At 43.5% G+C, this 17,756-nt stretch overlaps 1 protein-coding gene across 1 annotated transcript in view; it reads right to left on the reverse strand.

The window, feature by feature from the left end:
• Positions 1 to 17,756, reverse strand: part of LOC141056100 (uncharacterized) — a 103,697-nt gene that overhangs the window by 48,859 nt on the left and 37,082 nt on the right. The window contains 4 exon segments of the mRNA XM_073552755.1: positions 3,535 to 3,613; positions 6,945 to 8,106; positions 16,454 to 16,568; positions 16,886 to 16,953. Coding sequence (XP_073408856.1) covers positions 3,535 to 3,613; positions 6,945 to 8,106; positions 16,454 to 16,568; positions 16,886 to 16,953 — 1,424 coding nt within the window.

Genomic DNA, 17,756 nt, shown 5'->3' on the forward strand with positions numbered 1-17,756 from the left:
AAGGATTCAGCTTGTCAGTTTTTGATCATGTGATGTCATATATAGACCAAATAGAAAGAGAAGAATTAGCTGGGTAGAAAGACAAAATGTGCAATTGTACACATTGCTATATAATATGATGGCTGCAACATATTAAGACGATAAAAATTTTGTTGTGAGTACTTTTTTAAGCAAAGCGATAAATATAGGATACCCATGCTTTCAGATCCTCATGGATACAGGAAAATGAGTATTTTTTGTGCTTCTAAAAGGCTGTGAAAATTAGCATATAACCAAACACTGTCAACAGCTTGGCGCATCTTTCGCAAATGACCGCCAGCCACATTCTGACCAGGTGGTCCAGCCCTGCTCTTCTTTGTAGGCCAATGCTCCTGTTACAAATAGCCAAAGCAGAAGCCAATACTGTTTGACATACATGATCAATTTTTTCAGCCGCTGTGCCAACCACATCAGCAGAGAGACGCACTAATTGACTAGTTTGATTCATTTGTACCTAGATGGTGTCCATTCTCCAGCAGATACACCAAACTATGACCTCTTGTCCTGGGTCAGCAGATTATAATAGTGGCAGGAACTAGTCCAGTATTTCAACTAAGCACAATCTTGTGCAACATCAATTGTAATGTCAGAAAAAGTATTCAGCTCGTGGCATCGACGCATCAAAGCGGACAAGATTCGCCTCCACAAGTTTGAAAAAATTACATTTATGAAAAAGAGTCAAGCTTGACTCTGTAATGATTGTCACCTCGGCTGATGCCAGTGATTAGATCTGCCAATGCTGACAGTCAGCACTTGCTAATTATCACCGGTCCAGTGATACCACTGTTGCTGCCTGCCTGTTCATCATGTTCCATACTGTACTGTGTGCTGCTAGGAACCCCACCTCTCACAGGATAAACCCTGAATCAGCTTCCAAAAAAGGGATAATTTTTTAATGACTAAAAGAAACCATTGGTTCTTCATGGCTCTTACTGTCCTTCTGCTCTAGGGAAGGAACTCCTATCCTACACAGGAAAAGTTATTAAAAAGCTGTAAACTTCTTCCAAAACATGTTTTGTTCACAAATAAAAGAAATCATGACTTTCTCTACGTACAATGTATCTGGTATGATTATGCAGAGCTAATAAAACACAGGCTGCTGATAAAGTTAATGCGGACTATGACAGAAAGGAGTCAGAACACACATCGTACTGTATAACTGATTACTATAGATGGATTGTGTAACTGAAGACCAGTACAACTGCTTATGATGACCATATCCACCACTGAAAGTGCTTACAATGAATACATGAGCATTAGGCCTGAACCAAATAAGCAATGCAGAATGACTGAATCTGATAAATTATCTTTTATAGTATGTATTGTGACAAAGTCACTGGCAAAGTGCTGGAGGGGAGATACGTTTCACTGAAACTATTAGCTTCAGTGATTTGAAACCCAGACGTTTTCTCCAGCACATGATGTGTTGAGAGGGGTTAATAGGCCATTTTAGGGGGCTGGCATTTTGTGGACTACCTTAGTGCAGGTGGGTGGTTGTCCACCTTATCTGCACCCCAGAGTTTGGTCTGGGGTTTAAATAAAATAGGCGGCCTCCTGGGGCATTCAAAGTTCAGTGGGTCGGGAGCCGGCAGCTCAAGAGGAGTGGTTTTTGTGTGTTAAGCTGTACTGAACCTGGTAGTTATATTCTGAGCAGGAGGATCCCCGCAACTGCAGAGATTGTATATCTTTTTGTTTTGTTTTCCTGTTTTGCCCGAAGGGTCACGTTTATTTTCACTTGCATTGGTTTATGCCGCATGTATAATAAACCAGTGAAGGTTTTAAATCGACAGCATACCTGCGTCTACCTCCATGTGCAGCCAATCTACTATAGTTGGTGCTAAAAGTGCAGGCAAGATCCCCAGGAAGCAAATGTGATAAACCATAGGTCCTGGGTGAAAGCGGCTATAGGGATGGAACTGCAATTAGACAAAATGGAGGAACTGGTCAGGCACCTGATCCTAAGTCAGCAGCAGCACTGGAACCAGCAGCAAGTACAGCAGAAGACAAATAAACTCCTGATGCAGCAGATCCAACAGCAGCAACAGCAGATGGAATGTCTGCAGCAGAGAAAACAACCCTCCCATGGAAGGTGGTAAGACAAGCTATGCAAAAGATGACCCTATGGGATGATGTGCAAGCCTTTTTGACTATTTTTGAGCGGGTAGCAGAGTGGGAGAATCTACCCCCAGACCAGTGGGCAGATGTGCTGGCCCCCTAACTGGCAAGCCCCAGAAGCCTTATTATGACCTGACCTTACAAGATGCCCCAGAATATGCCAATCTAAAAACTGAGATACTGGAACGCTCAGGGATGACTATGTCCGAGTTCAAAGGGTCCACCACTGGGCATATTGCGGTGATAAACTCCCTCACTATCAAATGTTCGATTTGCTGCATTTGGTACAGAAGTGGTTGCAGCAGGAGTCCTCCACCCCAGCCCAGATGGTAGAGCAGGTAGTAATGGACAGATTTGTCCACTCCCTTCGCAGGCCAGTACAGACCTGGATTCCCCAAGGTGATCCATGAAATGTGGATGACCTGGATGGCCTAGTAGAAAGGTACCAGGTGGCTAAGAGGTCCCTAAGAAAGCCGGGTGGTGTTGCATCCCCATACTGGGGTACTCAGAGGGAGCCCAATTCCCAAAAGAGGGGTAGTAGAGCCACCACTGGGGGAAGTCAGAGGTCCCAAGGGGTCGCTGAGAGGGCCGCTGGTAAAGACTTGCTTTGCTGGAGATGACATGGCCCTGGTCATATACAGTCATGGACTGCCCAGTGTCCTATATCCTACGAACAGATGGATTGCAGCATAGGTTGGTGCTGTTCGTACTATGCCTACCCCTACTGCAGTGTGGACTATTAGCCCGGTGAGGGGCCGCAGACATGTAACAATAAAAGGGATACTGGTGTCAGGACTCTTGGACTCGGGCAGTTTAGTGACCCTGGTAAGGGTCACACTCCCCCAGCTGTTAATCCCCGGAAAACACGTGGGCATCCGCTGTATTCACGGGGATGTCAAGGACTACCCCATTGTCAAATTGTCTATAAGAATGAACTGTGGGGCTGAGACCCATGAGGTTAGGGTGGTTGAGGACACCCGGTGATAATAGAGCGAGACTTTAGCTTGTTTTGTGACTTATTGAGGAAGGTGGAAGAAGCAGGTTACTCAGAGAGCAGCTGTTTCCATCGTGATGAATCCACATCGCAGTCGGAGGCGATTGAATTCCCCCTCTTTGTCCTTGCTGCTGAAGAGGATGAGACGGCGACAAATGAGGCTGAGATTATTGAACTGGGGGTTTCTGTGGAATATTTTGGGACTGCTCAAATGTGGGATACTACTCTAAAAGGGATAAATGGGGTAGCCCAACAGTCGGGGGGCTGACACCAGGTTTCCCCATTTCACCTTAAAAGAGGAACTGCTATATCGGGTCACTAAACTAAGAGAGGAAGTGGTAGAGCAGTTGATAGTAACGGGTCCCTATAGGCGTAGGGTACCAGACCTGGTCCATTCTCATATCTTGGTTGGGCATCTGGGAGTAGACAAAACTCAAGAACGGGTCCTTCAGAGGTTCTACTGTCCTGGATGTCACAGAGAGATTGTTAACTACTGCCAGTCCTGCCCTACTTGTCAGCTAGCTGCTCCCGTATCCCACTTCCGGAGTACCCTAGTGTCGTTGCCCACTATAGAAGTCCCACTTTATCGGATCTCAATGGACCTTGTAGGGCCCCTAGTTAAGTCAGCCAGGATGCACAATACATCCTATTGGTGATGGTCTATGCAACGGTATCTGGAGGCGGTACCACTGAGAAACTCCTCCGCCAAGAGTATAGCCCGAGAGCTAGTCCATATTTCCTCCTGCACGGGCTTGCCAAGGAGATTTTGATGGACCATGGAACTCCTAGTAATGTCCAAAGTGATGAGAGAGTTGTGTAAGGCTCTCCAAATTACACAACTCCAGACCTAAGTGTACCACATGCAGAAGGATGGCCTGATGGAGAGGTTCAACAAGACCTTGAAATTATGCTTAAGAAGATTGTGGAGAAGGATGGCCAAGACTGGGATTGCCTAGTGCCATACCTGTTGTTCTTTATCAGGGAAGTTCCACAAGCCTCTACGGGGTTCTCACCGTTTGAGCTGCTATATGGATGGCACCTTCAGGGATTTCTGGATATTGTGAATGAGTCCTGGGAAGCACTGGAGCATCATCGAGCATGTGGCCCAGAGAACCTCCTTCAAGCACAAGAGGCCCTGGCAAGGGTCTACAATTGGGCAGTTAGGCTAAGACAGTTTAGCCCTGAAGATCGGTTGCTGGTACACGCAGTTGACAGAAACTTCTGGGCTAAGTGGCAAGGGCCATACAAAGTGATCAAAAAGTTGAATAACATAAACTACAAGGTCAACAAACCAGGGAGAAGAAAGCCATACCAGGTGTACAACATTAACCTGCTCAAACCATGACGAGACAGGGAACCGGTGCACGCTACATGCCAGGGGGCCAACCCTGAAGCCAGGGTCAAGGATGTCACATTGGCAGAGACCCCGTCACCGACAAAGAACCAACAATACCGAGAGCTGCTTCAGTTGAACTGGGACCTATTTTCGGAATTGTCTGGTTGTACTAAGGACATAGAGCATGAAATCCTGACGGAACCGCATGTGAGGGTGAACCAAAAGCCGTATCGGATTCCTGAAGCCCGCCAAGAGGTGATCTCCAAAGAGGTGAGGAGAATATTGAGCATCATCAAGGAGTCAAAGAGCAGTTGGTCCAGCCCCATTGTCCTTGTGCCGAATCCGGACGGAGAGTAGCATTTCTGTAACGACTACAGGAAGCTAAATGAGGTGTCCAAGTTCGACGAATATCCGATGCCTAGGGTTGATGACTTAACGAAAGAGTACTGACAAATTCTCCTGTCAACAAGTGCCAAGTAAAAGATGGACTACTCTATGCCTGACGGGTGCTTTCAATACACCAGGATGCCGTTCAATCTGCAGGGAGCCCCACCTACCTTCCAGAGGGCCATGGACCGGATCATAGCCTCTCACAAATATGAACAACATTGTAATCTTCAGCTCGGTTTGGAGAAGTTACCTGCAGAAGGTCCAGGTGCTACTGGATGCACTGAGGACGGCAGAGTTTACCATAAACCCAAAGAAGTGTGCCATGGGTAAGGAAGAGACAAAATACTTGGTCTACATCGTCAGAAAGGGCAAATTAAAGTTGCAACTAAATAAGGGGAGGCAATCCAAAATTGCCCTCAACCTGTCTCTAAAAAGCAGATTAGGGCGTTTCTGTGAATTATGGAATATTATCAGCGATTTATCCTGAATTTTGCCATGATAGCTACCCTCGTGACTGATCTTTTGAAGGGCACAAAGATGTCGATGGCCAAATGGTTCTCTGAAGCGAAGATGGTGTTCCAGGAGTTGAAGCTTGCCTTATGCAAACAGCTGGTCTTAGACCACAAAGGAGTTTGTGGTCGAGACGGACACCTCTGAGGTCAGTTTTGGAGCTGTGTTGTCCCAGGAAGTAGATGGGGACGAACATCCAGTCCTATACCTGAGTAAGAAACTCTCCTCATGTGAAAAGAACTGTGCCATCGTAGAGAAAGAGCACTTGGCCATCAAATGGGAAATTGACATTCTGAGGTACTAGCTGTTAAGCTGGAACTTCAGGCTAATGTCAGACCATGCGCCCCTGAGATCGATGAGGGAAAGAAATGGGAAGAATGCACGGGTGACTAGGTGGTTTCTGGTGCTCCAGGACTTCAGCTTCCACGTCGAGCATAGGCCAGGGAAGCTACATAGCAACGCACATGCCTTATCCAAACTTCCCTGCTTAGCGAGTGTAGGTTCCAAAACCCCTGGCTTTGGGCAGAGGGAGGGGGATATGCAACAAAGTCACTGGCAAAGTGAGGGGAGATACGTCTCACAGAGGCTATTAGCTTCAGTGATTTGAAACACAGAAATTTTCTCTAGCACACTATGCAGGTGGCAGACGTCGAGGAGCCCACAGGCAAGCAGGTTAGATGCTGAAAATGGCTGTCAGTTGGGAGACATCCAGGAAACCGCAGGCAAGCAGGCAGGATTTTGGAAATCGCTGGCAGATGGATGACATGCAGGAGACCATAGGCAAGTGTGGGGAATATGTCCAGGAGACTGCAGACAAGCAAGGAGAAGATGTGCAAACAGCAGATGAGAGCAGGTCAAGGTGTGTAGAGCAAGCCAGCGTCTGCTAACATTGAAATCTTTCTTTGGGAGCCTTATATAGGTCCAGGCGGATGCTCACTTGAGATCACACTGGGCCATCTGCAAAGCCCGACGTGGAGCGCAAGAGAGTCTAGAGGGCTGGGGCGAGGGAAGCAAGGCCGAGATGCAGTACATACATACAGTTTTATGTCCTACTTTTTGACATGTCAAAGTTACCATTTGTGTTCACGAAACTAAGAGGTGTCTGCCTGATTTTATACTATGTTGACTGGATAATGGTAGTGATCCTAACTGCTCTTCAAGGCAACAAGTTAGTATTGAGTATACTACAAGGTCTGAGATGGGTAATATACCTGAAGAAATCCAGTCTAATTCAAGAAAGATCTTTTAAGAATATATTGTAGACTCCAACAGTCAAGGAATCTACTGAGACTAGTCTGGGAGGAGTAATCTCAGAAGAATAAGATCTGCATCAAAATTCTAAGTCTCATGTCAACGTCAGTTTTGGCAGTACTTTTGGCCAGATAGCAGCAGAGACCTCTGCAACACAAAATTATTTCATGTATATCAATCGCCAAGTGAACACGAAATCATCTTCGCTTCTTCCATTTCCCCATTATGAGTCTGGCAGAGGAGCAATTCATGGCCTTCACTACACTCTATGGAAATGGGTCCATGAACAATGTTTTATATCATTATCACCTATTGAAATGTGTTTTTTTAAACCAGAAAATGTCATAGAAATTTGCAGACTTATCACCTATTGTACATAAGTTTTCCAAGTTTTGTATTCCATTTGGTTTAAAGATGTTTATTAGTAATTGCATACATTTATAATAATTTACATGCACTTTTTTATGTACTTGACTTAATTTGAAGGTAAAACATTTCCCACATTCAGGAAATCGATATAGCTTTTACCTTGTGTGAATTCTCTGATGACTAACAAGATGTGATTTTCTGTTAAAATATTTCCCACATTGTGAACATGAATAAGGCTTCTCACCCGTATGAATTCTCTGATGTATAACAAGATCTGACTTCTGGATAAAATGTTTTCCACATTCTGAACACGAATATGGCTTCTCACCAGTGTGAATTCTCTGATGTCTAACAAGATCTGATTTCTGGTTACAATATTTCCCACATTCTAAACATGAAAGTGCTTTCTCCTGGGTGTAATTTCTCACATGTATAACAAGATTTGATTGATTTGTAAGATGCTTGCTACTTTCTGGGCATGAATATGGCTTCCAACCTATGTGACTTCTCTGATGTCTAACAAGATTTGATTTAGTTTTAAAACATTTTCCACATTCTGAACATGAGTACGGCTTCTCACCCGTGTGAATTCTCTGATGTCTAACAAGATCTGATTTCTGGTTACAATATTTCCCACATTCTAAACATGAAAATCCTTTCTCCCGTGTGTGGCTTCTCTCATGTATACCAAGATTTGATTGATTTGCAAAACGTTTTCCACATTCTGGACATGAATATGGCTTCTCTCCTGTGTGAATTCTCTGATGTAGAACAAGATGTGTTTTCTGGTTAAAACATTTCCCACATTCTGAACAAGAATATGGCTTCTCACCGGTGTGAATTCTCTGATGTTTAACAAGATGTGATTTCTTTTTGAAGCATTTTCCACATTCTGAACATGAAAATGGTTTCACACTTGTATGAGACGCTTGACGTTTTGTACCGCTATATTGAATTTTATTTTGTTTATTGTGTGATGACTTAGAAGATGAGGGTGTATCAGGGATATTGACATGTTCTTCACGTGCAGCTTGTATGATATCCGGAATACAAACTGTAAAATCCAACGTCTCATGTCTCTCTGAGCTTCTGGTATAGTCATCTGCCAAAAAGTAAAGCTAATTTTATTATTTTTGAATAACAAAACCTGAAAAGTGTGTTGCTATTTTATAACATTTTGGCCAATATAGCTGGAATTACAGTTAGAACAACAATTCTTAAGGTTGCAGCATCTGCTGACAATCTCCTGTTCTTTATCTCCTGCCAATATATTTCAATCCCTTATAGCTTTAAAGGGGTTGTCCGGTCCAAATCGATAAGTCTCAACAAAGAGCAAACAGATGAACGGCATACTAGGGCACACAAATCACCACATTACCAGACGGAGCTATTTATCTGAAGTATGGCAGCATATAATTCAGTCAAAAAATGGAGGTACTTGCATGAAAAAACTTGAATATTTCAATGTGAAGCGAAAAAAGAAGAAATATGCAGCACTCACCGATATAGCTGAAAAACTGTGCGTCTTTATTTCACATAAATTCCATCAATAGATGTGTGGACATGCAGGACGTCTTGTTTTTTCCCAAAGGGGGCGTATTATTAGAGGTAGAAGGAAAAGTAAGCATGCTTGAGTCCTCTCGATTGTCTGCAACACTTGAGTCCGAATCCGTGGTCCATCCTTCATAGTTATTTTTTAAAAAGTCAACTTCCACCTCAAGGAGGCAACCATGACAAAGCTTTATTGCAACAAGAAGCAAAATGGATCCTGAAAGCGAACGCACAAGGTCCTTTGGGACTAAATGACCGGATCGATCTATCAGTATTTTTATAAAAAATGTTATATAAAAAATTGTATGTAAAGTTATTTAGATTATAATCTTCCTATGATATTGTAAAAATATAGATTAGCTTGTAAATCGATATGGAAAGATTTATTCTTTACTAGTATCTTGCACTCTGTATATTGTATAACTATATATTTTTTTGTAAATGTTTGTTTCACAACTTGTTATGTATGTTAATTAGTAGGGTCTGTGATCCTATAAAGGGAATGACCTTTAGCTAATCCCCTCACCTGGACCCGTAGAAGCGAGTAATCGCGAAACGGCCGTTGTCCGGCACCTCCCTCCCCTAGCATTCCTCTAACGTCCTGCATGTCCACACATCTATTGATGGAATTTATGTGAAATATAGACGCACAGTTTTTCAGCTATATCAGTGAGTGCTGCATCTTTCTTCTTTTTTCGCTTCACATTGAAATCAATAAGTCTGCAGTCACTCTGTGTGACTGCAGACTTATAAATCCACCAGCGCACGCACTGTGCTGTGATCTGTGGAGATTCACCGGTTTCTGGCATGGGACTGGAAGGTATATATGCGTTATGCATACACCCGGGCAGTGGGCGCAGTCTTGCTGCAGACTTATCGATTTATACTGGACAACCCCTTTAATTTGAATGCTTTTTAATGTCCAATGTTATTCATGTTCATAGCCGACTAGAATGTTTTGTACCATTTTGGTAGTTCTTTAGTCCGATTGCAAAGACAACATATGATATGATGTTTGGCCATACCCATAGTATGAATCTCAAGTAAAGTAAATATCACTAAGAGGAAGATTACAACATTTTTGGGAGTAGGTGGGGAAAAGGCACGATATTTTTATTACATAATACTTTACTGATATACAGTCATAGGGGAAAGTGTTGGCACCCTTGAAATTGTTCCAGAAAATGAAGTATTTCTCTTAGAAAATTATTGCAATTGCACGTGTTTTGTTATACATATTTCTTTCATTTGTGTATTGGGACAACACAACAAAACAGAGAAAAAAAAGGCAAATTGGACATAATTTCACACGAAACTCTCAACCCTCAACTTTTATATTTGGTTGCACACTTTGGAATAAATAACTGCAATTATTCGCTTCTAAAAACCATCAATAAGCTTCTTACACCTCTCATACATAATTTTGGATGACTCTTCTTTTGCAAACTGTTCCATGTCTCTCGTATGTGACGGCGCCTTCTCCCAACAGCAATTTTAAGATCTATTCACATGTGTTCAATGGGATTTAGAGCCAGACTCATAGCTGGCCACTTCAAAACTCTCCAGCGCTTTGTTTCAATCCATTTCTGGGTGCTCCTTGAAGTATGTTTGGTGTTATTGTCCTCCTGAAAGACCCGTGACCTAGTACGCAAACCCAGTTTTCTGACACTGGGCACTACATTGTGACCAAACATCCTTTCATGATGCATTGCAAACAGTCAAGGCATCCTGTACCACAGGCAGGAAAACAAACCCAAAACATCTTTGAACCTCCACCATATTTGACTGTAGGTACTGTGTTCTTTTCTTTGTAGGCCTCATTCCGTTTTTGGTAAACAGTAGAATGTTGGCTTTTCCAAAAACCTCTATCTTGGTCTCATCTGTCCACAAAATGATTTCCTAGAAGGATTTTGGTCAATGTGTAGTTTGCGATGACACTAATGCAGCTTGAATTTCTTTGGAACTTCATTGGGACTGGTTATCTACCATCTGGACTATCTTGAGTTGCAACCAATCATCAATTTTTCTTTACTGTCCACATCAAGGTAGATTAGCTGCAGTGCCATAAGTTGCAAAATTCATTATGTTGGATTTGTAACCTTGAGATTATTGATATTTTTCAACAAATTTGGTTCTCAAATCCCCAGACAGTTCTCTTCTTTTTCTATTCTTCATGTTTATTGTTACAGGAAAGATATATACAGTCATGGCCAAAAGTATTGACACCCCTTCAATTCTGTCAGATAATACTCAGTTTCTTCCTGAAAATGATTGCAAACACAAATTCTTTGGTATTATTATCTTCATTTAATTTGTCTTAAATGAAAAAACACAAAAAGAATTGTCCTAAAGCCAAATTGGATATAATTCCACACCAAACATAACAAAGAGGGTGGACAAAAGTATTGGCACTGTTTGAAAAATCATGTGATGCTTCTCTAATTTATGTAATTAACAGTACCTGTAACTTAGCTGTGGCACCTAACAGGTGTTGGCAATAACTAAATCACACTTGCAGCCAGTTAACGTGGATTAAAGTTGACTCAACCTCTGTCCTGTGTCCTTGTGTGTACCACATTGAGCATGGAGAAAAGAAAGAAGACCAAAGAACTGTCTGAGGACTTGAGAAACCAAATTGTGAGGAAGCATGAGCAATTTCAAGGCTACAAGTCCATCTCCAAAGACCTGAATGTTCCTGTGTCTACCGTGCACAGTGTCATCAAGAAGTTTAAAGCCCATGGCACTGTGGCTAACCTCCCTAGATGTGGCCGGAAAAGAAAAATTGACAAGAGATTTCAACGCAAGATTGTGCGGATGTTGGATAAAGAACCTCCACTAACATCCAAACAAGTTCAAGCTGCCATGCAGTCCGAGGGTATAACGGTGTCAACCCGTACAATCCGTCGGCGTCTGAATGAAAAGGGACTGTATGGTAGGAGACCCAGGAAGACTCCACTTCTTACCCCGAGACATAAAAAAGCCAGGCTGGAGTTTGCCAAAACTTACCTGAAAAAGCCTAAAACATTTTGGAAGAATGTTCTCTGGTTAGATGAGACAAAAGTAGAGCTTTTAGGGCAAAAGCATCAACATAGAGTTTACAGGAGAAAAAAGAGGCATTCAAAGAAAAGTACACGGTCTCTACAGTCAAACATGGTGGAGGTTCCCTGATGTTTTGTGGTTGCTTTGCTGCCTCTGGCACTGGACTGCTTGACCGTGTGCATGGCATTATGAAGTCTGAAGACTACCAACAAATTTTGCAGCATAATGTAGGGCCCAGTGGGAGAAAGCTGGGTCTCCCTCAGAGGTCATGGGTCTTCCAGCAGGACAATGACCCAAAACACACTTCAAAAAGCACTAGAAAATGGTTTGAGAGAAAGCACTGGAGACATCTAAGGTGGCCAGCAATGAGTCCAGAGCTGAATCCCATAGAACACCTGTGGAGAGATCTAAAAATGGCAGTTTGGAGAAGGCACCCTTCAAATATCAGGGACCTGGAGTAGTTTGCCAAAGAAGAATGGTCTAAAATTCCAGCAGAGCATTGTAAGAAACTCATTGATGGTTACCGGAAGCGGTTGGTCGCAGTTATTTTGGCTAAAGGTTGTGCAACCAAGTATTAGGCTGAGGGTGCCAATACTTTTGTCTGGCCCATTTTTGGAGTTTTGTGTGAAATGATCAATGTTTTGCTTTTTGCTTCATTCTTTTTTGTGTTTTTTCATTTAAGACAAATTAAATGAAGATAATAATACCAAAGAATTTGTGTTTGCAATCATTTTCAGGAAGAAACTGAATATTATCTGACAGAATTGCAGGGGTGTCAATACTTTTGGCCATGACTGTATCTTTATACCGTGCTAGCCAGTAGATAGAAAAATATTTCGAATTGAGAGTCCTCATTGGTTGATACCTTTTAATGGCTAACTGAAAAGATGGTAACAAATTGCAAGCTTTCGAGACTACTCAGGTCTCTTCATCAGGCAAAGACTAATACAAAATCTGAAGAATCACATATTTATATACAACAAAGCACAGAACTATCATTATGGGAGAGTGATAAACAGTTGTGTCCATAAATATTGGAACAGTTCGTAGATAAGGAGTGAAAATTTTATTGTCCTCTGATTGGGGTCTGGTTCTGTGTTGTGAGATTTTGTATTAGTCTATATGCCTGATGAAGAGACCTGAGTAGTCTTGAAAGATTGCAATTTGCTACCATCTTTTCAGTTAGCCATTATAAGGTGTCAAATACTGAGGACTCTCAATTCCAAATATTTATCCATGTTTATTGTGGCACACAGACACACAATGCAAAGATTCAGTCAATCTCTGCCCTTTTTATCTGGCTTCAGGTGTGATTTTCATATTGCCCAAATTTGTTACTTGCCACAGGCGAGTTTGAAGGAGCATCACAAGTGTGAATCAAAGCTGATTACCCACAGTTTTGGAAAGGTGTCAACAATCTTGTCCTCCCACATTTTTGGGGTTTTGTGTGAAAAAATGATATCCAATATGTCTTTTTTTTAGATATGACGCTGAGCACGTGCACTCAACTTCTTGGTGACCATGGCGAGCCCAGTTTTGAGTGGATCCTGTCTTGTCAAACTGCTGTATGGTCTTTCTCACCATGCTCCAGCTCAGGTTGTTGGCAATGTTCTTATAATCTATGCCTTGTTTATGTAGAGCAACAAATCTTTTTTCAGATCCTCAGAGGGTTCTTTGCCATGAGGTGCCATGTTGAGCATCCAGTATGAGAGAGTGTGAGTGGGATAACACCAAATGTAACACATCTGCTTCCCATTCACACCTGGGACCTTGGAAAACCAATGAGTCACATGAAACCAGGGAGGGAAAATGGCTAACTTGGGCATTTTCACTTACTGGTGTACTCACTTTTGTTTCCAGTGGTTTAGACATTAATGGCTGCATGTTGAGTTATTCAGAGGACACATCAAATTCACACTGTTATACAAGCTATACACTGACTACTTTATATTGTATTAAAGTGTCAGATCTTCAGTGTTGTTCCATGAATAGATGGAATAAAATATATTCAAAAATATGAGGGATGTACTCACTTTTGTGATAAACTATATGTACAATGTGTAAAATAAGTATTTTTGACCAGTCTCTTTCTTATGGTGGAGTCATGAAAACTGACTTTAACTGAAGTATGTCATGGTTTGATCAGGATTCTTGTCCTGCACTCACAGGGTTAAGTGTACGCGGCCTCTTTCTGGATCTGGGAGCGGTATTTATACTCACTCTTTACCAGGGTTCTCTGTCAGCTATACTGTTGTTCTGGAGTGTCTGACCCCTGGTGTGCTTGTATATTGCATTGCTTGTTTGCTTCCCGTGTATGACCCGGTCTGTCCCCTCACTCTGAACTCCGTCTCTCGTTTTGTTACTATTGTCTTTTCCGGTTCTGACCTCCTGGCTTGGCTATCGTTACTCCGTTACAGTTTGCCCCTATTGTACCATCTATTGCCTGTTTTCTGATCTATTGCTACGTCCCGACTATCCATTCTGTCTAACCCTTTGGTACTGTCGTGCAATCTCGTGCTTTGACCTTGGCTTGATCTGGTTTCTGTCTCTGTCCCTTGGTAACATTGTCCAGTAGTTACCTTTCTAGGAGTTTCCCTGCAGCTCCTAGCTCTGAGGGGCTTAGGTCACGCCCCCAGCAATCACATGCTTCAGGTCCTGTGAGCCTGGAACATGCATCGTCACCACTGCTGTCCCGCTCTGCAGGTATCTTTGTGCACAGTTTTTGTACTCAGGACACGCACACTGGCTCAGTGAGCAAGTGCAATGCGGTGTTCCTGACAAAGCAAGTGAGGCTTCACACTCTTTGGATGTTGCTGTGGGATCTTTTGTGACCTCTTGGATGAGTCCTCGATATGCTCTTGGGGTAACATTGGTCAGCTGGCCACTCCTGGTAAGGTTCACCACTGTTCCATATTTTTCGCCATTTGTGGATAATAGCTCTCACTGTGGTTCGCTGGAGTCCCAAAGCTTTAGAAACGGCTTTATAACCTTTTCTAGATTGATAGATCTCAATTACTTTGTTTCTCATTTGTTCCAGAATTTCTTTGGATTATGAAATGATGTCTAGCTTTGGAGGACTTTTAGTCTACTTCGTCAGGCAGGTCCTATTTAAGTGATTTATTGATTGAGAACAGGTGTGGCAGTAATCAGGCCTGGGTGTGGCTAGCAAATGTGAACTCAGCTTCCCGAAGATGCAATAAACCACAGTTAATTTATGTTTTAAGGGAGGGCAATCACTTTTTCACACAGGACTCTGTAGATTTTAATTTCTTTTTCCCTTAATAATAAAGACCTCCATTTATAAACTACATTTTGTGTTACTCGTTTTATCTTTGTCTAATATTTACCGTATTTTTCGGACTATAAGACGCACCGGACCATAAGACGCACCCCAAATTTTCAGAAGGAAAATAGGGAAAAAAATAATATGTGTCAAATGGGGGTCCATCTTACAGTCTGAATTCAGCTTACCAGGGAAGGGAGTGATCACAGGGGTCGTTCAGTGGTCCAGGCTGGTGCGGTGGCAGTGGATTCTGTGCTGGGGCAGGTTGGTTGTGCTGGGGCTGGTGGGCTGTGCTGGGGCAGGTGGGCTGTGCTGGGGCAGGTTGGTTGTGCTGGAGCTGGTGGGCTGTCCTGAGGCTGGTGGGCTGTGTTGGGGCACTGTGCTGTGCTGTGCTGGGGCAGGTGGGCTGTGCTGGGGCAGGTGGGCTGGGCTGTGCTGGGCAGGTGGGCTGTGCTGGGGCAGGTGGGGTGGACTGTGATGTGCTGGGGCAGGTGTGCTGTGCTGGGGCAGGTGGGCTGTGCTGGGGCAGGTGGAGTGGGCTGTGATATGCTGGGGCAGGTGTGCTGTGCTGGGGCAGGGGGGGTGGTCTGTGCTGGGGCAGGTGGTCTGTGCTGGGGCAGGTGGGGTGGGCTCTGCTGAGGCGGGTGGGTTGTGCTGGGGCAAGTGGGCTGTGCTGGGGCAGGTGGGCTGTGCTGGGGCAGGTGGGGTGGGTTGTGCTGGGGCAGATGGGTTGTGCTGGGTTGGGTGGGCTGTGCTGTGGTACTGTGCTCCGATGCAGGGGTGGCGGCTCCGGTGCAAGTGCAGCAGCTCTGCCGGCATTTCATCAAAGCCCGGAGGCCCCTCGCACATCCGTTGCAGCCATGTTGCGTTGGCCTCCGGGAACATGGATGCCGGGAAGATGGCCGCCGGTCCGGGGACGGCGCATGCTCAGGTTCAGATCTGGTCCCAAGATCTCGGGAGACAAGATTCAAATCTCGGCAACGAGATCTCATCCCGAGATCTTGGGACGAGATCTGAACCTGAGCATGCGCCGTCCCCGGACCGGTGGCCATCTTCCCGGCGTCCATGTTCCCGGAGGCCACCGCAACATGGCAGCAGCCAGCAACAGATGTGCGGGGCACTCCGGGCTTTGAGGAAATGCCGGCGGAGCCCCCCACAGAGCACAGAGAGCCACTGCCCCTGCACCGGAGCACAGCCCGCCGCCACCACCACACTGCAGAGCCACCAGCACAGGAGTGAGTATATTGCGACCATAAGACGCACCCCCCACTTTCCCCCAAAATTTTTGGGGAAAAAAGTGCGTCTTATGGTCAGATAAATACGGTACATTTGATAGGTCATCTGAAACATTTAAAGCGATCCTGTCAGCAGGATAAGTAAACTACAAACATTGCCAGGTTGCCGCTGTTATGCTGATTAAAATGATAGCTGGGGTGAAGAAATCAGTTTTGCGGTTCTTGTGTACAGTCTGCAAAAATACGATAAATTTCAGTTTTTACATGCAACATAAAATTGTTTCATCCAGTGGATACAGTGAACATGTGACTGTAATCTGCATTCAGTGGCGATCACTCACCCGATCTGTTATCTGTAGGAATCTCCTTTTTACACTGCTCATCACTCCTCACATACGTCTCTTCTTTTACCTGGATATCTGTAGTATGGTTCTGGAGTTCACCCTGATTCAAAAACTGAGAAATAAGATTGTAAAAGTTCCCAGATGTTGCAAATGATTTAGATGACCAGAAAATATTAGTAATTATCAGGATGATCGATAATTACACAACCACAAATATCTGCAGGTCTCCTGTATAAATCGAACCTGTTGGTTCCTTATTCCAACCTAATCCATAGCCAGAAAAGTGTGAGGAGATCCAGATAGCATGTAATGTCTGAGGTCAGCTGCCATCTCCGCCATGTATAAGTCATATAGTAATGGAGATTGGCAGAACACCCGGCCTGCACAGCCTCCTACACATCAGAGTCCTACAACCTTCTCTCCACCTACCTGATGATCCTGTGAACGGTCCGGAGGTCTGGGCTGTCTCCCTGGTGTCGTCCTCTTAGTGGTTCTTACTGTAGGAAACACATAAATTAACACCTTATTTGCACGTGAATGAAAACACTAATTGCTTTGGATGGATTTACATTGTTAATGCCTGCAAGCCCATATATGAGGTTGTGGCAGGCTGATCTTACTTTCAGATTCCCCAATATAATAATATATTTCGCTTCATTTTAGCTTCTTCAGAAGCCATTCCACCTTCTTACAACAGCCGTATCTTCTGATCACAAGCTGCCCCCATCCACTTCAGAAAATAACAATAGGTAAGGGATAATAGAAAAAAAAAAACTAAAGGTAAGCACTAATGAGACACAGAAAAAACACACAGTATGACAAACGTGCATGAATACTCTGTTGTAAAATATATGTGACAATAAGCAGCAAGTGCTGGTAAAAGATGATAGCAAAAACAGGGTATTTAGTTGATACGTTTTTTGCAAAAAAAGTATACGAAGCCACTCCACCACGTCATGGTATACCCTTCTCGAAGCAGTCCTATCTAATGTATTTAAACCTGATCATGTGTTTTTTCTGTCTCAGTCTTTGGGTGGTGTGAACATTGTCTTACTGACCTGTTCATTCTTGTGCATGTCCCATGTGTTTTTAATTTAGGTAAGCACTAATGTAGCAGTATGTGGTTATATAAAACATAGCTTTTAATCATAAATATAAAACCATATAATGAGTATAGTCCAGCTGGACTGAAAGTGCAGAAATAGTGCAACACAGCAAAACAAAAGCCAAATCATATATTTACACATACATATCTCGAGTCACTAACACTGACCAACATATAGGACTATACAACCTGGCA

The sequence above is a fragment of the Dendrobates tinctorius genome, unplaced genomic scaffold, assembly GCF_039654945.1.
Source record: "Dendrobates tinctorius isolate UK_male_01 unplaced genomic scaffold, ASM3965494v1 ptg000196l, whole genome shotgun sequence".
NCBI lineage: Eukaryota > Metazoa > Chordata > Amphibia > Anura > Dendrobatidae > Dendrobates > Dendrobates tinctorius.